The 22881-nt window shown below is 41.8% G+C and overlaps 2 protein-coding genes across 3 annotated transcripts; both read right to left on the reverse strand.

The window, feature by feature from the left end:
• Positions 1-1760: 1760 nt before the first annotated feature.
• ccdc105 (coiled-coil domain containing 105) lies at positions 1761-7957 on the reverse strand. The gene is made up of 8 exons (XM_041987939.1): positions 7602-7957; positions 6725-7009; positions 6529-6633; positions 5182-5332; positions 3633-3799; positions 3445-3540; positions 3105-3218; positions 1761-2208 (listed from the first exon to the last, which is right to left on the reverse strand). Exons 1-8 carry the CDS (start codon positions 7872-7874, stop codon positions 2011-2013), a joined length of 1389 nt encoding a protein of 462 aa, XP_041843873.1. The 5' UTR covers positions 7875-7957; the 3' UTR covers positions 1761-2010.
• A 701-nt stretch (positions 7958-8658) lies between these two features.
• On the reverse strand, positions 8659-22589 carry si:ch73-95l15.5. Of its 2 annotated transcripts, none has more exons than XM_041987926.1 (11): positions 22379-22589; positions 20109-20337; positions 19015-20027; positions 18684-18830; positions 16222-16299; positions 14678-14782; positions 14223-14372; positions 13939-14106; positions 12159-12284; positions 10435-10626; positions 8659-9517 (listed from the first exon to the last, which is right to left on the reverse strand). In XM_041987926.1, exons 2-11 carry the CDS (start codon positions 20278-20280, stop codon positions 9413-9415), a joined length of 2256 nt encoding a protein of 751 aa, XP_041843860.1. In that variant the 5' UTR covers positions 20281-20337; positions 22379-22589; the 3' UTR covers positions 8659-9412. The 2 variants fall into 2 exon arrangements, with proteins under 2 accessions (XP_041843860.1, XP_041843859.1); XM_041987925.1 differs by having other exon boundaries at positions 8660-9517; positions 12159-12311; positions 22379-22587.
• Between the last annotated feature and the right edge of the window lie 292 nt (positions 22590-22881).

The raw sequence follows: 22881 nt of genomic DNA on the forward strand, positions 1-22881 counted from the left end.
AGGGCCCGGCCCAGGCCCTGGTCTGCCTCTGGCCTCCGTGGAGGCGAGGTCGCATTTGCATGATCTCACTCACCACTCTTCATCACTGATCACTCCTTGTTTCTCATGCTCTGCATGCTGACACAGTCACTGAGTTGTCTAGTGGGTTTTTAATATTAAGCGATAATCATTAAAAAAGGAAAAAGAGGAGAAAAAAAAAAAAAATTTTGTATTTTTCCTGTGAGTTAGTATCTGGTTGCTGTTATGTCTTTTTAATTTGATTTGGTTATTATTTAAAAACTCTTAATGACTGGCAGCCCTGTTTTTTTTTTTGTTTTTTTTTTTTGTTTTTTGTTTCGTTGTTTGTTTTTTTTCTGTGTGTGTGTTTCTGCTTTTGTAAAAGTTGTAGGAAATTTTCTGGTGTGTTCATGTACAGGTGTAACAGTTTGTCTGGTGATGGTGTGGATTGTAGGGTCGTTTTCCTTCTGTCTGTGATCTTTTTGTCTCCTTTCTTCTTTCCCTTTTGCTCGTTTTTTGCTATTTTCCATCTTTTTCTGTCCCCTCCGGTCAGGTCCAGCAAGATTACATAGATTCCGTGATTCAAAGTAAATAAATAAATGAATTAATCACATTATCAAGAGGAGCCTTACCCATAGGCCTCCCCTTGGCAGAGCAAATTTGTTCAGCACGATACAGCAACCAGATTATCATTTTGCTTGCTATGATGCTGGACAGGACAAGTTAAAAAAAAAAAACAAAAAAAAAAAACAAACAAAACAAATCTAAAATTTAAGCATGTTGTAGAGGAATATCTAATTATTTCTTAATTATAAAGGTTGCATTGCATGTGGGAACTTTGTGAGCTGTCTTCAATGGTGAGTTCAGGCATGGTCTCTAAGCAAGTCTCTTGGGAAGAGCAGAATGTGTGAGATTATCATGTTTTGAGACTGTACATCCTTTTTTTCTTACTTAGTTACTAAATCTTAAAATTGGGTTAGGGTTACATGCATATCAAGTTAAATAATTTCACTGAGACTGTATGAGATCATACTTTATCTTTCACATGTAAACCTTGTTTCCAGATCTCCCCATTCCAACTTACACAGTGCAAAAAGAACCGTTTTAATTTGAGGTAAAAACATTTCCTGAAATAAGAAAAAAAATATCTAAAGTAGTAAAACACAAATTTCAAGCCCTTTATTAAGTTGAAACAAATGCTTCTTGTCAGCGTTTCTTTCACATTTTGAGAGAAAAGAACATAAAACAAGACAAACTAAACAAGAATTAAAGAACTGGTAGTTCGGTCATTCTGGCCTTTGGTAAAAAACACTTCACCCACTTCCATTCAGTAATGTGTGTCTGGAGAGGTTGTTTGGGTTGTCGGGGTCCTCCCCAGCAACAGGGACTTAAAAAAAATTGTATAGCATTTCTTGAATTAAGAATTTGTTTGGTGTCTCTTGTTTTAAAATCTTTTGTCTCAAAGTGAGAAAGAATAGCCTGAAAAAAGCATTAACAGGTGTTTTTTTTTTTACTTACGTGTTTCACAAATTGTTTTAAGATGTTTCTCACTTGTCTCAAGTCTAGATATTTTTTATTATTTTGGGAAATCTTACCAAGTATAATTATCTTACTGCACTGGCAGATCATTTCACTGACTTTCATCACAGAATCTTCTCAGTTTACGTGTTTTAAAAAAAAAAAAAACTCATTAAGATAGCTCCAGTTCTTCCTGAAGATCTTGGATTAACCTTGAAGTCAGGACTATACAAGTAGTTCAAGTTTTTAGACAGGAGGTTTTATTTTCTATATTGAGGGTAAGATGGGGGATAAACTAAAAGGTATAACACAAACCAGCTCAAAGCAAAACTACACAGCAGTAAATAGAGCCATGTTGGCCTGCAAGTACTACTTTTACCTCATTTTCTTCATCTTTATGTAGCAGTTCTTACACTGGTCTGTTGCCTGTTTCTCACCACAAATTAAACTAATTCCACATCTCTGTGCACATGCTGCAAGTATGGAGAGTTGGCTTCAGTGCGCCCCCTGCTGCAGGAAAGAGGGCACAGCGCGCTTGTCGGCCTGGTGGCGCCTCATGCAGACGACTGCTGCATCCACCTGAGCTGCCGCCCTCTTGCCACGCAGGTTGTCCTGCAGCTGCTGACATGCATGCTGCAGCTTTGCCAGCTCCCCCTCAGAGGACTTCAAACAGCTCTGCAGCACTGCGCTGCCCTGAGACACACACAGGAAACACATTTCAACCTGTGCCGGTTTGTGTGAGATACTAAAACTGCAACAAAATGAGGGGCGAGTGTTAAACCACTGAGGACTTTTTTTAAAAGTGCGAACATCTGCAACTATATGAAAATCAGTAGAGACCAGTGCATGTGTCGCTTACACACGCATCACACAGGCAGCATCCTTTAGAAAATCATAAGTTTGAAATGATACAATCCCATTTCTAAAAAAAGTTGTAATGCTGAGTAAAATATAATTAACCAGAATCATTTATAAATCTCATCAAACTCACCAGTTTTTATGGAACTGACATACCTGAAGGATCAACTGATGCTGCAAACTGTTTATTACGTGATTTTCTGTTTTCTCATGTTTACAGACCTTTTATTTGTGAGGTGGAATAAAGAGTTACAGCTTTTCTTTGGTTTAGTTTTATAATGGTTGAATGCTAAATATTCTCCAAAACAAGGCGATGCTTCATTCTTACTGTGTGCACCTATGTTCCAATCAGCCTGAAAGACAACATGAAGATGTAGTGTTCATGCCATGTTGAAGTAAACATAACTGCTTATGTGCCATGTTGACTATGTAATAACACTTAGGATATTGTTTTTGTGCAAATCCTGCAAGAGGCTCTAAAATCAATGTTGCTATTCTACAAACTTTTTGTCTAATGTAAGTTCCAAGATCTAAGCACAGATGATTACTACAACTTACAACAAGCAGTGACTAAATCTGTAGAAGGAACAGACTGCTGGATGTATCTGGAGAGCCTGTTATTGCTTTATTTTATACATTATGTTAAAAACCAGGGATTAGATTTCGGAACAACATGTGTTTTAAAAACTGATTTGTTTGTTTTAAAATCAGCATTTGGAAGCATGAGTCACCTGGATGAGATGAGCGGCTTCAGGTAATTGTGTCCCCGGGTGTCTCTGATAAACCTGCACCAGAGGCCTGTCGAGCTTCTCTCTGGACAGTACATCACTGCTGCACTCTGGACCCTGGTAACAGATGAACACAAATATATCAACACATTATACTGCAATGGAATAGTTTAGGCTTTATTTGTCGAAAGCTTTGGTATTAGGTTGGGTGTCTCTGCGTCTCCCCCAAGGTTCTATACTGGGGACAGTATAAATTTTTCCTCAGCAACCTCCCCCTTTGGTTCTAGGCTCAAAAAAATATGGTACCTCATTTCATAGTTATGCCGATGACGCTCGGTCTGACCTGTGCTCTGTCATGGCTGTAACGAATGAAGTTAACTTCCCGCTGTTTGTGAAACATGGCTTGCTTGGCAGCTGCAGACATCATCGTCAGGGTTTGCTATAAAAGAATTAAATTAAATTTACATTTCAAACTCACATCAGAAGTTTTTGGTTGCATGTAAAGTTTTTTTTAACCACACTGTTAGTTACCTGCAAATTGACCGTCTCTGCTATCTTCTTGATGAGCCCATCATTGACGGTGCGATGAGCAGTATTCTGCCTGGCAATGGCGCTGGTCAGCATCTGTCTGATGTTTTCCCTCAACAGCTGGGACTGGTTGACTGTTAAAGAGGAAGAATCTAAAACCTGTTTACAGTCTGCAAGAACACAAGAGAACAGAGTTTTCAGAGGGAAACAAAAATTTACAAACCCAGAATCCTGGCTTTTTATTCTAAGAATAGACAGCAGGTCCCTCTAACCCAGGTCAGATGTTTTTATGAGTGAAAGCAGGCGTAAGGACTTGTGTGATTTTAACCCTTTAATGCTGTATGTATCATATTTGATACAAACCGGTTCTGAGATCTTTTGCATCACCTTAAACTTTGCTTAAAACCCTGTTTAACACAGTCCAATACTTGTTTTCTGCCCCTAGTGGATACATTTTGCACTACAATAATTTTGACTTCACAAAGTGATAAATGGTAAATATACAAAAAAAATCTTTTTTTCCCCACAGTCTGTTAAAAGGGCCAAATAAAGACTTCAGATTTAAAAAAATATATATATTTTTTCACAATTTTTTTCTTGGGTTGGGCTTTAAAGGGTTAAACACCTGGAATGAATTTCACTGACATAACATCAAAGCTTCATATTAGCACCATCAGCAGGTACATGTCCTAGTTGTTGCAGTGCTTTGTTACCAAATACTCTTCCTGGTCCAATAAACAGATTTTACTAAGATAAAGTGGAAAAGCCTCCCACTGGATAAGTACAGGAATGATTCATGCTGTAGTTGTCTAACGAGGATGCAGACAGCAGCTTCTTTCCTTAAATCTTGCTGGTCTCTTTTAGTAGAGTTGAATGGCTGGCCTGTATCAAAGTGAAAAAAATAATTATCCTGCATTTTATTCCAATTCTGTGTAAAAGAAAGAAGAAGACATCAGGAGACTTCAACAGAGACCCTTGAATATGACTTCAGGTTGAGACAGAACAGACACTTAATTGTCATCAGTTCATGTCCAACAGTCCACGTCAAAATCCTGCAGACTTTAAGCGTCCCTGTGACTCCCTACAAGCTCACAGTCTAAATGTACCTTATCTAGCTGTTGCTGATCTGAGCATCTTGATCCAAACTTGGAATCCAAAGAGGAATTTAACATACAATCTGAAGAGAACTCACAGTACTGGGACTGAACAGCTGTGGAGCCCTCAGAAAAACGTTCATCAAAGAGGCTGACGTTGAAAAGGTTTTGCTTTGTTGGAAGTATAAAGATTGGACTGATGGGTTGAATCATGCCTTTATTTCTACTGTACAAGCCTTCAAAGGCAGTAGTAATGATCTAGGGTTGCGTTAGCTGGTCAGCATTTTGTATGCAAAATATCCACAACTTTTACATCCTGAACGTTAAATACTGAAGAACCAAAATCATTTCAGCAACAGACATGTGACCTCACAAAGACCTTACTGGAATCTTCTGTGTTCATTAGATGTGAGTAATTTTATGCTCTTTTCTTTAGCTGCTCTTCATCCTGAATGTACCTGGTGTAAAGGGGCTGATGGGGTCGGTTTTGTTGGAGGTCTGAGCTGGGGACTGGTCCCCTCCTGCAGAACTGCTGTGAGGCAGCAGCTCCAGCACAAGAGCCCTCTCACCGGCACAGTCCAGCAGCTGCCTGCTGCTCTCAGCCAGAGCCTGGAGGACACAGAAAGACACTTCTTTAGTTTTTAAAGAACATTTTACATCTCGTCTCTCAAGCTGGTGTGAACTTCCATGTAAGTTCAACAGTTCAGGCATCATTCACACCTTTGAGGGTCGTTGAGGCCACATGTGTGTCACTGGCCTGCGACTTTCCAGTGGCCGGTTTAGGTCGTTGTCATCCCCCCCCCCATCATGGTAAATGGTTAATAGTCCAGACTTTTACGGCACCTTTATCTTTCTCCATGGTGCTTTACGATGTCTTTCTCACACACTCAGACAGCTCTTTATTTATTTAAATCTAAATTCTTCTCCTCACATATAAACCTCTTAGTGGCCGAGCTGCATTGGGTCTTACACGTCTCATTGTTTTACGTTTCCCAACAGAGCACTTGGATCTCAGACTGTGGGTTTACTTGTGGTTCCTAGAGGTTCTAAAAGTCAAATGGGACACAACACCTTCAGTTATCAGAACCTGCTCCTAGTTTGGCTTAAGGAGACCCCCTCTCTACCTTCAGATCATCTTCAAACTTTCCTTCCGGATGAATCTTATAGCAGGTCTGGCTTGGTGACCCTTATCCATCCCTTTAGTTCTACTGCTATAGGCCGAGGCTGCTGGGGGAGGCAGCGGGAATCCCTGGATTAGAGTTCTGCTGCTTGTTGACCCCCTTTTCCCATCTCCACCCCCAACCGGTCCATGCAGATGGCAGTCCCTCCTGGTTTTGCTTCTTGTCCACTCATGCAGCTCAGAACTTACATGAACACAGTTATGATGAACCAGAGTAATGTGGATCATATCTGTTATGATGGATTTATTATTACAATTTTTAATTTTAATTAAGCAGCACATTTCATCTCTGATTCATTCACAAACCGTATGGCAGATGATAATACAGTGTTCATCTTTTGGTAACCACTGAAAACAAAGAACAGAGATTCTGTTGCTTTGTTGACATGAAGCCCACAATCCATTTTTCTTTTTACGTGGTCTAACATAAGGATCATTAGCCTCTACAAGTTGATACACCACTTTACACTCACTTAAATTATTTGCTTCTATTCTAAAGTTTTACAAGTTGTTCCTGTTGTTCAACAGAAAACAGGTTAATGATGCTTGAAGATTGATTCTTCTCTTCACTCTCCCATCCCTTTCAGTCAGCCAGTGAAAACAGAAGAGTAATGCTGTAAATCACCTGCAGCTGGGTCAGCGTGCTCCTCATCGCTGCCTCCAGATCCCGTTTCAACTGGAGAAGCTCTCTTCTCTCCCACAGCAACAAGAAATCCGCACCATCTTTTTCCTGTAGCAGGCAGCACATATTCATATCCTTATTCTGGAAGCGCAGAGATCTTTAAGAACCACGCATGCTTCTACAGATGTTGTAAACTCACCGTCTCGGTGGTGGCTGGTCTCTTTCTCCGCCCCTCTGAGCTCCTCCGGTTCACGGTCAGGTTGCTCGTGATGCTGCGCAGCGTCCTCTCCAGGTGGCTCCGCTCCCGCTCCAGCTTGGTGGCCTCCTCGGTCACCCTGGCGGCCTGTCTCCGGAGCTGGCCCTCCACCTCCCGCACCCTCCGCATGTACTCACGAGCCACGGTGACGCTGGCTGCAGCGCACTGCTCGCGCAAGCTGGTAGGCGGGAATGGGGCCACTGACCCCCGATGGGAGCCAGAAGGGAACTTAAAAACATTAAAATGACGTGTTTAGGTTCCTACTTTATATTCTGAAAAGGTTAACAGCCTAAATTTTTTTTCTGAAATTGTTCCACAATTTTCAGTATTTGTCTCAGCTTGGTGAACCTCGGTCCATCTTTCAATCTGAGACTCTGCTTCTGAAATGCTCCTTTTACTGACCTGTTAGGCTACTAATTAACCTGATTAGTTGTTTTCTTTTAATTGTACCAGTTACTTTACCAGATTTGTTGCTCCTGTTCCAACGTTTAACAGACGTGTTGCTGCATCAGATTCAGCTCATATTTTCTATGAAATGATAAATTGTCTGTTTTAACATCTGATGTTCTTTATGTTCTACTGTGAATAAAACGTGGTTTATGAGATTTGGAAGTCATTGCATTCTGGTTTTATTTACATTTTACACTGCGTCCCAACTTTTTGGGAATTGTGCAGAAACCTGACTTCCTGTCATCTGAAAGTTAAAAAAAACTGGGCTAAATTAATCGTTTTATTTGTTTAGGCCTATATTACGTTAGGAATTCATGTCCAGGTGTTTGATCATCCTGACTACCCAGCTGATGTCTCGGTTTCATCTCACCATGGCTCCTGTCGTCTTGGGCCTCGTGGTTTTGTTTCTGAAGACGGAACTATGTCTTTCCTCTGCTGAGATCTTTTCTCCGTCTGTCTTCGGCGAGCTGTTTATGCGCTTTGGGCTGAAACTGACGGTCCGGGGCCAACTGCAAGCCGCGGACCACCCGGCCCGAGTCTGCCGGATCAGGCGCTCGGTCCGCTGGATGGACCGGACTGTTCCATCCCGCCAGGACTGCGGCCCAATGGTGACAGAGCCGAGAGGAACCAGCTGGACCTGCATTACTTTACACACAATATACTGACTGACAACAAATTAACTGGCTGTGTTTTGAGACCACCGAGAGGTGTCCAGGTGATGGTTTGGTTTAAAGTGTCATCTCCATAGCAACACGTGTAGTAACCAGAAACTCAAAGCTGATTGGACAGGGAGAACAGGGTCATTGTTGCTCAGCACAAGTTTCATTTTCTGGTTTAACGGGATCATTTAACAACAACAAAAAAAAGCAAAAGAAAAAAAGTGTTTTACATACACACACACATTATATATATAGGTATACACACACACACACACACACACACACACACACACACACTTACAGCTTTATTACTGAAAGCCGTCGAACAGTTTCTATAAAAATGGAACTTACTGGTTTAACTGAGAAGTGTTGGACAATGTTGGATTCAAACATAAAAACCTTACCCCACCCATGAAACACGGTGGTGGTAGTGTCATGGTTTGCATCATAGATTGAATAGCAATGGACTGCTGAGCAGCTGAAATCTTCATTTCATTAAGGTAGATAAACACAGGTTCCTCTGAAAAACTAGAACAATCAGTATCCTAAGTTCATTAAAAGGAAGTTGGTGGAACATGATATAAACAACTCCAACTTTTACCGAGTCTGATGCAGCAGATTTTCAGTTTTTATTTTTTCACTATAATGAAGCTGGTCAGTATACTAAAAAAAATTACTTGTTCCTGTTGAACAAGCTTTTGGTTGCACTCATAACAGTTTGTACGTGGTGTGCACAGTTGCAAACTGCCTGTCCTGACGTCTGAAAAAAGAGCCTGAAGGCTGAAGAGTTTTGGGTCAGAGGTTTTTAATTTTCTTGGGCTAAAAATGAGAGAAAATATTTCCAGTAAGAATTCCCAGAAGAACATAAGATATGTTTTTGCTGAAAATAAAGCAAAAACTCTCCATACTAAAATAAACGAGACACATAAAAAGCCGAAAACTGAAGCAGTTAAAAAAGAAAAAATACAAACTTTGGTCGTCAGTTGAATCTTAAACATGTGCTGACACTTTCAAGAGAAAGAAAAATACACCTGCGGAGTCCCCAACAGCTTGTAATAAGAAAACATTTAGCTCTAAAGCAACATCGTACCCGCTCCTGTCCTACAGGACAATCATTATTCACCACCTCCCAATCAGTTAGAAATATTCCCACTGAATGAAATGATTTCACACAAATGAATACAGTAATTTGCAGATCAAGTATTAAACATCCAGCAGAGAGAAATTTGACTTAACATCTCTTCCATATTGAAACAACAAAGTCTTCCAGCTCTCCAAGTCTGAAATTCCTGATTCAATCTGGAGAGTTCAGTAGTAACCATGGAAACGTTCCTTCAGCCCGACACGGCCGGTCTGCAAATACAAGCCTCCTGAATGTGGGAGGTAAATATAGACTCAACAAACACCACAATAAAATATGTTCAGGAGGCTAAATGGTGGTGCAGAAAGTGCAAAGTTCTCCCTCCTCAGCATCTTTGTGCAGAGTGTTCCTGTACGCACAGCGTGTCAGCCCAACTCTTCATCAGAGTGTGTGTTTGATGGCCATCACAGCTTCGGGCTTGTTCTGAAGCTTCTGCTGCAGCTCCTGGAGCAGGTGGTCCCGCTCCTCAGCATCCAGCAGAATTTGCTGCAATGATGAAAAAAACAAAACACTTAAGTTAAGGTTATAAAAAGTTAATCTTCTTTACAGTTTTTTTTCTGTTTTTCTTTCTTTTTTACAATTTAGACCCACTCTTAGTACATCTTCACAGTTATATAGTAGTTAGATAGGCATTTTACAAACATTTTAAATGATTTATTTGGTTTTAAATGCAGTGTATTAACCAAAGAAAATGAAGGTGGAAAACTTGTGACGATGTTGTAGTACCAACTTGTGCCACCAGAGGGAGCCCCTGATACATGAATGAGATGGAATTAGAGGCATGTTTGTCAACCATCATTAAAAGGTGCACAAATCTGGTTCATAGAAAAGGGGAATATCTCTGCAGAGGCCTGGTTGATGAACCATTCAGGATAAAGCTGCTGAGCTTTCAGAGGCTCATACGCAGCTCTTCCACCAGTACTGACGAGCGAGACCTGAGAATCAGGCAGCAGAGAGTCTCACTTACTCAGCAGAATGTATTTATTCCTTTAAACTGATAAATCAACTACTGCTTGTTCATGTTGAAGACTTATATGTGTATCAACATTTCCACAATGCAGTCACTCATTCAAACCTTTAAGTCACAAAATGCTTTAGAAAAATACTATAAAAATTGTGTTTTTATTTTTTATTCATTCCTACATTAAAACAACTACAAGACTTTACAAGACTACTACCCCCCCCCCCCCCCCCCCCCCCCCGCCCCGCCCCATATCTGCGCTACAACAGAGATGGATAAAGCCACTTGGGGAACTGAGATTAAGACCTGGTGTTCATCTGTGATAGCTCTAATTTGTCTGACTTGGATGAAAGCTCTGCACGCATTTCTGATATTACTCCTCTGTTTTCCACCCCTCCTGGAACTTTGAGGGCCATTAATGAGACAGCAGGCAGCAGTTTACCTCTATGAGTTTGTCTCTCCTCTCCAGGCTGTCCCTTAGCTTCCTCTCCTCCCGTTCTCTGTCGTCTCGGGTGTTCTGCCAGGCTCTTTCAGCCTCCTTCTTCTCCTTCTCCTTCTCCCTCAGCTGCTGCCGAGTGTCTCTGAGCTGAGCCGACAGAGAGGACACCGTTTGACTGTGACTCTCCTCCTGAACCTGGAGAAAAAAAAAGTCAGAGACTACTCCTGTAGTTTGGGCAGAAACTACAGAAAACCATCTAAGATGTCATCACTGGGAACTGGGCTGGACAGATTTTGAAGATCCCACCATCTACGGCGTATAATATCAAAAGATTCAGACTATCAGGAGGAATCTCTGTGTGCATGGGACAAGGCAGGATGCTGGTGATCTTCTGCGGTAAAAGCAGACATGATTCTCTACTGGAAACCACTGCATTGAGTCAGGAAAACTTCCAGAAACCACTGTCTATAAACACAGTTCACCCTGGAACCCACACATACAGGTTAAAGCTCCATCATGCAAAGAAGAAGCCAGATGTGAACAGGATCCAGAAACAGCTTCTTCCGTCTTCTCTGGACCAAAGCTCATTTAAAACGGTCTGAGGCAAAGTGGAAACCTGGACGAAGATGTGAACTAGTTTGTGGAAAGCGTGGACGGTGTGTCCTGCAGACTAAAGAGGAGAGGGAGCATCCAGCTTGTTATCAGTGGACAGGTGAAAAGCTGCATCTCTGATGGGATGGGGCTGCATTAGTGCCTATGGCGTGGGCAGCTTCCACATCTGTGAAGCTCCATCAATGCTGAAAAGTACACGGAGGTTTTAGAGCAGGGGTAGCCATCGTCGGTCCTCGAGGGCACCAATCTGGCAGGTTTTCCAGATTTCCGTGCTCCAACACACCTGACTTAAACTAACAAGTCATTGTGGAGATCCTTATAGGCTGTTGGATCCATTTAATTTGAGTCAAGTGTGCTGGAGCAGGGAAATCTGGAAAACCTGCTAGATTGGTGCCCTCGAGAACCGACGTTGGCTACCCCTGGTTTAGAGCAACATCTGCCTCCATTCAGACAACGTCTCTTTCAGGGAAGGCCTTGCAGATTTCAGCAAGACGATGCTGAACCACATGGAAGCAGAAATCCAGCAACCAAGGTCCAGGACTGTAGACCAGAATGGGACAACATTCCTCTCCTAAAACTCCAGCAACTTCACATTTTATCCCAAGCTTTTGGGAATTTGGGTTTAACAAGTTAGTAAGAAAATTTTGCAGTTATTCTTTTATTTTCCCCTTAATTTATTTTTTATTATTTCAATAAATTATTAGTTAACTAAAGATTATTTTAGTATCAAGTTTGATCTAATTTTATAATCATTGTAATTATAGTAATTTTTAAAATAGTTTTATTAGTTTATATGTGCCTTTTATAGTCTAAAATATTATTGGGTGTTTTTTTTTTTTATTCAATCTTGTTTGCACAGCATAATTTTCTTATATGGATGAGGTTAAATATTAACTCAAATATTTACTGTATATAAATTGTCACATTATTTCTAGTTCCTTTTCATTTTCTCATCAGCTTGTAAGACATTTGGCTTTTTTATAATTAATTTATCATCATAAATAAAATGCCAATAAAATGTCTGAAGTTACATCAGAAATGATCGATCAAAATGTGTCTTTAAGTGAAAACCAAAGTGAAACTTTTTTATTTAGTTATTTTCTGTCATGTCTCACCTGGACCATGTCCTGGTACTCCTGCAGGACTGAGGTGAGTTTGGCGACTTCTCGACACAAGGTGGCGCTGTTTTCTTCTTTTTCCTTCAATGACGCTACCAGTTCAGCCCCGCCCCCCGATGAATGCTGGCCAATGACATGGCTGGAGACAGCCTGGAGGAAAATGACACGTCTCTGGTTTTTAAAGTCAATATTTACTGACAAAGCTGAGCTGCAGGTGGACAGAGGAGGCCAGCAGGACTCCGGCTGCAACACAGAGACAGAGAAACCGCTGAAACCTCATTGTAATAGAGCTGAAATGAGCCCGTTTACACTCCAGAAACAACAATTTAAAGATTTAAACTTAATCTGTATGATGGTCATGTTTTAAGCACAAACATGAATTCTTTGCTTTCTTGTTATTTCACAGTGAATCAGTGAGCTAATGGGTCGTATTCACATCATAAAGTAGAACAGTTGGCCTCTTTAGAGAATGAGAATATTTCACTTTAAGACACTTATGTTAATTTTCTTTAAATTACACAAATTGATGCGATGAATTCACCTGTAGGAGAAAAAAAAAAATCAATCATAGCATCAGCTCTCAGAGGCTAACCTGCTCATACATGACTAAATATAGATGCTGCTGGCTTCTCAGCTGAGGATCAGGATACAAATACTGAGGAAAAACAGCCATTTTCTCTCTTTATTTGATGAGATTAGGCCCCACTTGTATGTCTCTTCTACAGGCACGTCCAGTGTTGGTCCTGCAGCGAAGAACCTCCTTACCTCCTGATGGTAATAATTCAACTTTGTTAGATAATTCAGTTTAGGGGATCTTATATATTATTTTTTATATAATGTTTTCTGTTATTTAGCTGAAGTATTTATTTTTTGGTTTAGGTATGAGCCATTTGGGGGTCTCAATGTGTCAGGTATAGGACCAGCATGCACGGGGTAGGAGTATGGTTTTTTACCAGCGAATCAGAAGCAGCAGTGAGGGGAAATGGTTGAATATGAAAGCGAAATAAACCGTCAAACTACTGGATGGCTTTTGTTTGGAAAATGGATTTGTTTTGCATGTGTAAGGAACTTGTCCATGGTGCAATCTTTTTTTGTATTAAAGTTTTTATTGAAGTGCGGCCACATCATGCAGGTTTTAGAGGTTTCTCTGCTCCAGCACACCTCATTCAAATTAAATGGATCTCCTCAACAGCTTGTTGTCAAGTTCTGCACATTAATATGTTTCAGGTGTTTTGAAGCAGGAAACATCTAAAACCTGCAGCACAGCGGCCCTTGAAGACCAGAACTAGACATTCGTGCTCTTGTAGAAACATGCAAGTGAACTGGATTTATTGCATGTTTGATTTACTTTTTTTTTTTTTTGGTCTGTTGAAGAAAAGGCTTTAAGTATTACATTCACACAGCAGCTGCTCAGATATCTGCATTTGCAAAAACATCAGTAAAAGCTACTATTGCCTCTCTTGTAGTCATTTAGATCAGTGGTTCCCAACCTGGGGTCCCTGAGGCTTTGGACATTAGAGCCATTGTGATTAATGTCCACAAATTGTCCCTATTTTAAATGGTAAGGAAAAAAGTAGGGATGTGTGTTATTCATTTAACAGGACTCAACCAGAATATATTATTTATGGAGAGAATCTCACTTTTGAAAGCCTAAAACCAGCATGGTTTCCGCACAGGATGGAGAAGGCGGTCTATGGCATTTTAGCATGAAGGGGGTCCCTGAGGAAAAAAGGTTGGGAATTCTGGCAGCTGGACAGAAGAAGACGAAGTTTATCACCTCTTTGTTTGTCTGATAAACCTCCAGCTGCTGTTTGAAGCTCTGGATCAGAACCTCCTTCTCCTGCAGGACAGCAGTGAGTGCCTCGTCCCTTTGTCTCCACAGTTCTCGCTCCTTCTCCACCTCCTTTAGCAGGCGCTCCTTCTCCCCCACAGCCAATCTCAGGTCCTGGGTGCAAGAGCAAAATGCTTGAAGTCCGCTCAATTTAAAACCCTCATGCGTCAATGCTGCTTCTCCTACTGCCGTTTTTTAAACCTACAACATGATTTTTAACATGCTCTTACACTGATTACATCCTGGTTGCACTGCAGCACCATGTTGAGCATGTCCAGGTCTCTCTCTCGGTCTCGTCCAGCCTTCCTCAATGCCCCGATCTCCTTTTCCATAATCTTCTCTTTCTCAGTCTGTTCAGACCTCAGAGTCTCCAGAGCAGCCTACAGAGCAGAATGACGTTATCACAGTTATAGAGCTGAAAGAATCAGTCTTCAGTGATGTGCTATACACAGAAGAAAGTGCAGCTAGCTAAAGGAGAGAACAAAAAAAGAAAAATATAAACAGCCATTGCAAGACCTCTGGCCTTTAGGGACAAGACTTTTTAATTTGCTGAGTGTCAGCAAAAGTCTGTCTGCTCATGCTGATAACTGCTGTGCTTCAGAAAGCAGCTAACACGTCACCATGAGGCAGTCAAGCTTTGCTGCAAACTCAATAACCAGGATGCAAACAAACGGTTAGCTCTAACCTTGCTGTCAGAGAGGATTTCTTTCAGATTCTCAGCCAGCTTGTTGGCCAACTCGGCCCCAGCTCCCTCCTCAGCACACAGCCTTCTTATCAGACCCACACACTCCTGGAAGACAGAAAATATCTGTCTGCAAACACACTTCAAGGACAGACACTTTATCTAACAGATGACTGGATTTTTATTAGAAGCTTCATCATTTATTTAGAAAATAAAGCAAAACTCTGTACAGAGGTTTTAATAATCAGAGGCAGTGATTTGATATGTAAAACTGTGGTTGTGAGACAGCTGAAGACTATAAAACAGTCCAGAATATGAACCACATGAGTTCAGAAAGGTTTAAGGTGTTCATCATTGGAAAACTAAAGGCAGAGATGCCAATTTACCTGTTTTTCCATCTCAAAATTACCATCCTAAATCCACTGAAAGCAGAAATTTGGAGGGTAGCTCCCACTCAGTTACAAATCAGCTTTTAGTGCAACAGAAAATGAATGTTTGGCATCAGAGATTTATCTGCATTTCAGACTCAAAATGTCAGAGTTCGTTAAAAAAAGTGAAGTTCTGGTAATCATATGAGGTCATCCCTACAAAAAATTACATATATTTCTTTTCTTTAAAAATACACAAATAACATGCATTATTTGTTTTCTGGTTGCATGTTAGCAGCTAAATCTTTGATCTAGGCTCTACCCATAACAGTCTTTATGCCAAACTAAACATAGTTTACTGGTGCAGTGATGCTGGAACTTAGCTTAGCAAACTCACAAGATGTTCCAATACATGAGCTGGTTTAAAACCGGTCACTGTACCAACATGACGTACTGATTTGGTCAAGCTGTAGTACAAAGTATGTAAAAAAAAAAAATCTGCAGTATGTGGAAAAATTTCCCAGCATGAATCCAACCAGTCTACGTTACACACTGAATCTCATTTGTCGTAGGGGTTTGAAACTGAAACATTTTTATACAAGCATGAAGCTAAACACAGCTATGCCATTATTTAGTTCTGCCTTTCTAAACTGGAAACTATCTAAAATGCCAGAACATGCTAAAAAATAATAACCACTTATAAGCTAGCATATGTGCTAGTGACAAATCTAGCACACAGTATTTACTGCATACTATCTACAACCTCGTGTGTGTAAAATGTAGTAAGTGATGATGAAAACAGCCATGTTTAAGAACATTATGGACCACACTGCTTAGTCACTTATTAATAATCACAATACTAACAGATCCACCTAATCCTCCTTTAGCTCTGGTCCTTCAGATAGGATAATCCTGCTTGTTTTACACTGTTTGGACACAATAAGTCACATAATGTCTGCTGCGAATCATTAATATATCTAAAACGCAGGCGGTCACGCTTCAAGCTCACATTCAGCTACTGGTGGACAAACAGGGCGAGCACACCTTAGGTGCTGCCACTTTTAAGGCTGGGCAGTGACTTCAAAGGCAAACAACATTCCTGTGAGCTTTGAGCTTGAGCCTGTGCAGCAGCAGACGATTCGCTGCTGAGAGGCCAGGCTCACCCACTACCTCACCCACCTGGATCAGACGCTCCCGGCTGTGCAGGGAGTGACCGAGACTCTGCAGCAGCGAGCTGCCACCCTCCTCATGAGCCAGCTGGAGGAAAGACAAGAACAATTTTACTTTAATGTAATGTTTGAAAATGTTTCAGCCTGTATATCAACCAGCACTGCTGTAGCACTACCATAGATACAAAGATTTTTATTTTTACTAACCCTGATTTGGGTCTTTCATGCTACTACAGCTCAAACCACCACCAATGATGTAAGAGGGTTTGAGTATGTGACAGCATTAAACTAAATTCAGTGCCTGTTTAAACCTGCTGCTGCTCCCACATATTTCACATCACTTCCTGATAATTTTCATCTCTGCTCATCATGTGAACTCAGCAGTGCTTGTTCTAACAAATCAGGTCATCTGTCACCAACAAAACAGCTGAGAGGCCTGTTAATGATTTCTATCAGAAAAAACTACTGAGCCTGGGGCAAACTCCACCGGTCGGGGCAGATTCCAGAGAAAGGCTGTATGTGTTTGTGTGTGCGTATCTTTATCTGCACCTGTATATTAGAAAATGTAGGCACACCCTCGCAGACTCAAACATGGTCCACCTACACTCCCTCCATTTCATAATACTATATTTGTGCTCAGTCAATACACACTGAGCGCTTTATGGAGCTGTTTGGACATGTGACAACTGGATAATAAGCCAGTTTTTCTTCTAAATTAGCTCTCGTGATGCAAATGAGTGGAAAGTCTCTCACATTAAAACTTCATATCCTAAGCCCCTTTATTAAACCTTTCATTATCTGAGGCAGATTTCGGGATTATCATCAAATCTGTACATTTATTTTTTGACAGGTTGCTGAGTGTGGGGGTCCTTGGGTTTCAAACATGTGACTTTTACATGCTCACTTACTTCCTGTAAATGAGGTGGTGGTCAAACAAACCAAAATGGCTACTGTGTGACGTCAGAGCATTTTTACAGTTTTGATGTGAGTTTTTGTACTAAATACAATAAAAATGTTGAATTATGTGATGTCATAGATCTGTATGTGTTATTGAAGAAAGATTTAATCTTTGAAATACCTGTCAGCTCGGTTCTGCAGTATTTTGAACCATCTATGCTAGGCTAAGCGCAGCCTGGCTTATGCTAGGCTAAGCTAAGCCTAGCTTATGCTAGGCTGTTTGGTGTAAGGAAACTTCGAAAAGCTGTTTCACTCCATATTGGCCTAAATTGTTCATAGCAGTCCAGTCTGTTGTCTTTATCATTAAGACCGCAAACACATTCTTATAAATGAACCTAAAACACTAGCTTAATTCACTGTTGACAATTAGCAACAATAACCTTGTCAAGTAAACCAAGAAAGCAGAAACGTCTTATCAACACAAGCTTTAATTTAGCCACAACATATCACTAGCCAACAGAGAAGGACCTTAACCGACTAAGTAAACTCTGATATGATTTGACTCAATTCCTCTTCATCCCAATTAAAGGTTCACAAGCTACTTTATCCCACATCTTGCCATTAAACCTTTCACCTATTGTCCCTTTGTTTCTGGCTTCACAAAAAACCCTAAATTAACCTCACACAGTTTTATGATTTGAACAACTGGGACATCCAAGAACAAAGCTAATGTAAGACATTCTCAAGCAATCAAGGACACACCACCACCACGACTTCATGTTATGCATAACTTATGAGATGAATGTGAAAGCCAGTCATTAGAAGTGTTTGTGCTGGCGTCCATCTGTCAATCTTTAATTGAACTTCCTTGCTCTGGCATTTACTGCAGCTCAGTCAGCAGAGACATTAACAAATCTATACAGGGCGTGTACAAGGACTGTGTGAGGGAATCTTTAATTCACTGAAGAAAGTTCCTGCAGCAAAAGTAATGTTTCCCCCTCCTTTTCAATCAAAAGCACCCAGTAGATAGAAAAGTGCTACAGAAAGGGAACAGGGTGAAACAGAAACTGAGAAACAGAAACCTGACACTCAGTCGTGGAGAACATTACGTCTTGTTTAAGATAAGAACAAAATACAAAGATATAGAACTCATATTTTCTGGTTCTTTAGCTGTGGAAGGACAGCAGAACTAAATTTTCCACTAAAAAGGCTCATAAGTTTAATACCATCTTTTTATTACTAACTTTAACAATTAGAGTAAAAAAAAAATAACTAAGATACAGCTATTAAGATTTCCAATTTAGTTTTACTGTCTCTAGTTTAGAAATTTATTGATATTCTATTATACAGAATGAAGGATACTTAAACCTGTTCCAGTAAGGATTTACATCGTTCATACGCCTCACTTATTATGCGCTTTAAATTTTTACGGAGGATTTTGTTTACCCAGGTAAGAAAATTCCTCCTGCTTCCAAACATTATGCTATGCTAAGCTAACTGTCTAAAGAGTTAAAAAGCTAAAATATTACACCACTTATATAATAGCGTGCATGGTGGAACAAACTGGAAGCTTACAGAAGACCAGTCCTCTGATCCGTTGGTTTCAGCTGGTTTGCTCCCCCCGTGTTTCAGTTCGGCTTCCAGGGTCCTGATGCGGGAAGCAGCTTGGTCCAGCTGGGCTCGTAGGTGCTTGATTGCATTATGAACCCTGCCAGTGGAGCTCTGAAATCACAAATGTTTTTATAGTAGGACTGAAAGTATATCAGACAAATGCAGTTCAAACCTTGCTGGACTGCTAGACTGTAATGAGACAGATGCTGCCAGATGTTAGCGACTGCAGCACAATTCTAATATTTACAATCAACTACAGTTGGTACCTGGGTATGCTAGGAAGAGAAACACTCACCTCTCGATAAAGTGGCATGTACTCGTCCCTGAGCTCTGTTAGGACATCTCCATCCTCTCCATCCATTTCATCCCTTCCATTCTCTACCTCCCCAAAGTTCAGCACCCGGCTAACTGTGGGTGTTGCCACTTCGCTGCCTTTTCCCGAGTACCTCCCATCCTTCCTTCCAAGAACTGGGATCCTACTTCCTGAGGGTGAACTGACTGGTTTCCCTTCGATATTTCTCAGCTCCTTCAGCATTAAGTTGAACGACTGGTCACCTGGTGAGTAGAACAGGTCGTTGCCATCCAGTGAGTCCAGAGACTGAATGGACTCGGTGCGGGAAGTTGCTCGTAAGGACAGACTGGACCCCGCCAGTGAAGCTGGGCTGGAGCTGATAGATGGTGCCTTCCGCCAGTGGAGGGGCATGCTTTGGGATTTGTCCCGCGACAGCCCCAATGGGGAGAAGGGCTGGAAAGGCAAGCGACGAGGAAGCCCACAAACAGACTCGTAATCTGAGTCCGATACCCGTAAGGAATCACACCCTTCACATCCTTTGCCTTTCCTGCATCTTTTACCAGATTTTATAAAATATGGACAAGTGTCCCACCTCTCGGACCAGCACTCATACTCCGAGAGTGCCATATTCTCTCTGAGCATCTCCTTGTAGCCCTCCTTCTCTGCATTGGCATCTTCCTCGCTGGTGCTACCCCTGCTCTGGAAGTCCTGTGGGTGTCTCTGGCGGTAGTTTTGGCGAACCCACTGCCTGATCTTGTCCCTCTCCTGCGACAGCTTCTGAAGCCGCTCAGTCGACAGCACCCTCACCCTGGCAATCACAGAATCAAACTTAAACACCCGCTCGAGGACAGACACGCATTTACCGCAGACAAACTCCTGCTGCCTGCTGCCCCGTGGAACAGGCTGCCCCAGAATGTGGGTCAACACAGCCAACAGGTCCACAGTTTTGGACGGGGAGCTCAAAGATAACTCGGACTTGGAGAGCGACACAGAGGAGCCCAGAGACAATGTGCTGCCTGTGAATGAAAACAAGGTTTATTTCTAACTCTGTAACATGAACATAGTATGCATGGCATTTCCTTACTCTCCACACTCACCCCAGGGGCTGCTCTGTGAAGATCTGGACAGGCTTCCCCCTCTCAGGGACTCTGTTGGGGTTTGAGGTTGACCAGTGTGCTTGTTTTGGCCTCCAAACAGCCATCGCCGTTGGTTACCTTGGAGATCCCCACCACAAATCCGGCACATGTCATTTTTACCTTTGGAGGACATCGTGGACAAAGTGTGGACACTTTGTCTGTTGATGTCCAAAAAGATGTGGGGGATTCTCTGGAAATAAAATCAGAAATCACTACACTGGTCAGAAACCATCAGGGAATCTTTGACATTGAGGAAGGCAAGAATATTTGTTCTGACTTCTGTTAAATCTCAAGAACTTTAAGGTGAATTCTTGACAAATAACAGGCTAAACAGAACCAGATACATTCAATTAACACGCAGGCTGCCTTTTTCTTTTCTGTTGTTCTTATTTTCATAATACATTTGGATGAGTGTGGTAAAAAAAAAATAAAAAGATGAATGAGCTTATTAATCACATTCAGGAGGTTGTCGTCTGGACTGGTCTCCAGTTAACAGGTAAGACCTGAGAAAAATAAACTGGTGGATTTTTTCTTCACTTCTTAATGGGATCAATCAGTGATGCCGTGTTGAGGTATGTACACTCATGGGCACCGTAGCAGGTACATCAATTGTTAACGTTAATATCTTAATCAGCCAATCACGTGGCAGCATGTAGACATGGTGAAAATGATTTCAAATGAGAATCAGAATGAGGAAGAAGGGGGAATTGAGTGACTTTGTTGGTCTTTGTTGGTCTGAGCATTTACATGGATCCATCCTGCCTTGGATCAAAGCTTCAGGCTGCTGCTGCTGGTGGTGGAGGGTTAAGCAAGTTCAGTCCTAGAACTGCAGAGAGCTGCAGTCCTGCAGGTTTTTGATGCTTCCATGTTTTACACTTGATTTGAATGAATCAGTCACTGAGAAGAATTTGATGTTGGATCCATTTAATTTGAATCGGGTGTGTTGGAGCAGGGTAACATCTAAAATTTGCAGGACTGTGGCTCTCTAGGACTGAACTTGCCAACCCCTGGTGTGTGGAATATTTTCTTGGCCCACTTTGGGCCCCTTAGTACCAACGTGGCCTGGTTTAACCAGCACAGCCTACCTGAGTATTGTTGCTGACCATGTCCATCCCTTTATGACCACAGTGGAGCATCTTCTGATGCTACTTCCAGCAGGATAATGCACCATGTCACAAAGCTCAGATCATCTCCACCTGCTTTCTACAACATGACGATGAGTTCACTGGACTCCAACGGCCTCCACAGCCACCAGATCTCAGTCCAGTAGAGCAGCTTTGGGATGTGGTGGAACGGGAGATTCTCATCATGGATGTGTGATGCTGGCATGTCAATATGGAGAAAACCTCCGAGGAAGGTTTCCAACACTGTGTTCCCATCTATCACACCAAGAATTAAGGAATTTCTGGAGGAAAATGTAGATCCAACCAGGTACTAGAAGGTGGACCTGATAAGGTGGCTGGTGAGTATATTAAGGAATTAGGGGTTGCTAAAAACATTTACACTGAATGCCTTACAAATCACTTTGGAGTGACAGTAAATTGAAGTCACAGCTCTAATTTCTTTATAAACAACATTAACTCATATGTGATGTCGTGTTTATTCCAGGACAAACAGAGAAGCTTGCAGCACTGCAGCTGGGAATGACTTAAAATACCAGCTCTGACTTGATGCTGGAAGCTGAAACCGTTTCCAGTCTTCCACACTCACTCAGGGAAGTTTGTGACATTTAATCTAAGAGGTCTGACTTATTTACATCCTCTGGATACTTTAACTCACAATGCCGCGACCCTGTGTGGATGTTTTAGTGCTGTTGAGCTGCTGGATGTTTACCAAAGCTCCCACAGGGCGGGACACGTCGACCTTGGAGCCACGCTGTCAGCGATTTCACCGTCGCTGAATGAACCCTGCTTTCCAACATCCATTCCCTCCCTGCACGGGACGTCCAGTTACTGAAGCACGAGCCCACCCTATCCGTCGTTTCTACCCGGCTAAATCAACACATACGTGCCACATGCTTCCTCATCCAGTGGAAAACAGTTGAACTCTCGGCTGTTTGTTTCTATTTTCAGCAGCTGATGTGCAGCATGAAAGTGGCGTCAGCCTGCGCGAGCGGAGCTGCGCTGTTTGTGAGCGCAGAAAAACCGGCCTCAGATCAGCAGAAGTCCGGCTCGGACGCTTCAGCCTTGCTCAAACACGATTCTAGTTTTCTGATTAAAGTCTGAACTTACGTTTGAAGTCCTCCGAACTTCACGCGCTCAGCGGGATGAAAAGTTTCTAAGTCCGTCAGACGAGCTTGAAATCTTCATCCTCACATGGATAAAATAAGGAATAAGAGGAAAATCTCCACCGGGAACTGAGCTGGAGCCGCGTTGCAACACACCGGACCTGAGCACGAGAGGAGGTGTCACCTGACGTAATCAGTCATACCTGCCTGAAGCCGCGGTAGAAACGTGGGTTGTCCCAGCTGGGATTGTTTTCTGAGCATGCGCTGTTTGCTTTGTCATCTAAATATCAATTGCATTTTTATTTATGTAATAAAGCCCACGTTCAGCCATCAGAACTTGAACAATATTAGTTTGTGGGGAAGAAATTATCATGGTTTCTTTTCAACTAGTTTTTGCCTCAGAATCAATAAGATAACTCCGATGAGCCAGTTGGTCCAAGAAAAATCAGTTGTTTCCCCTGATTGATCCTCACTGTGCTGTTTTAATCCAATCACGTGTAAAGGACA

This window comes from Melanotaenia boesemani, chromosome 6 (genome assembly GCF_017639745.1).
Source record: "Melanotaenia boesemani isolate fMelBoe1 chromosome 6, fMelBoe1.pri, whole genome shotgun sequence".
Classification (NCBI taxonomy): domain Eukaryota; kingdom Metazoa; phylum Chordata; class Actinopteri; order Atheriniformes; family Melanotaeniidae; genus Melanotaenia; species Melanotaenia boesemani.

What these genes read in the sequence shown, in the direction of transcription:
- si:ch73-95l15.5 (XM_041987925.1), bottom strand. Translation starts at nt 20,280, where the DNA reads ATGTCCTCCAAAGGTAAAAATGACATGTGCCGGATTTGTGGTGGGGAT. An exon ending in AGTACCAGGACATGGTCCAG is followed by an intron (nt 10,627 to 12,158) that starts GTGAGACATGAC and finishes TTTTTTCTCCAG; the next exon opens with GTTCAGGAGGAGAGTCACAG. An exon ending in GGAGAGACAAACTCATAGAG is followed by an intron (nt 9,518 to 10,434) that starts GTAAACTGCTGC and finishes TCATCATTGCAG; the next exon opens with CAAATTCTGCTGGATGCTGA.
- ccdc105 (XM_041987939.1), bottom strand. Translation starts at nt 7,874, where the DNA reads ATGCAGGTCCAGCTGGTTCCTCTCGGCTCTGTCACCATTGGGCCGCAG. An exon ending in CCAAGACGACAGGAGCCATG is followed by an intron (nt 7,010 to 7,601) that starts GTGAGATGAAAC and finishes AATGTTTTTAAG; the next exon opens with TTCCCTTCTGGCTCCCATCG. An exon ending in AAGCCGCTCATCTCATCCAG is followed by an intron (nt 2,209 to 3,104) that starts GTGACTCATGCT and finishes TGTGTGTCTCAG; the next exon opens with GGCAGCGCAGTGCTGCAGAG.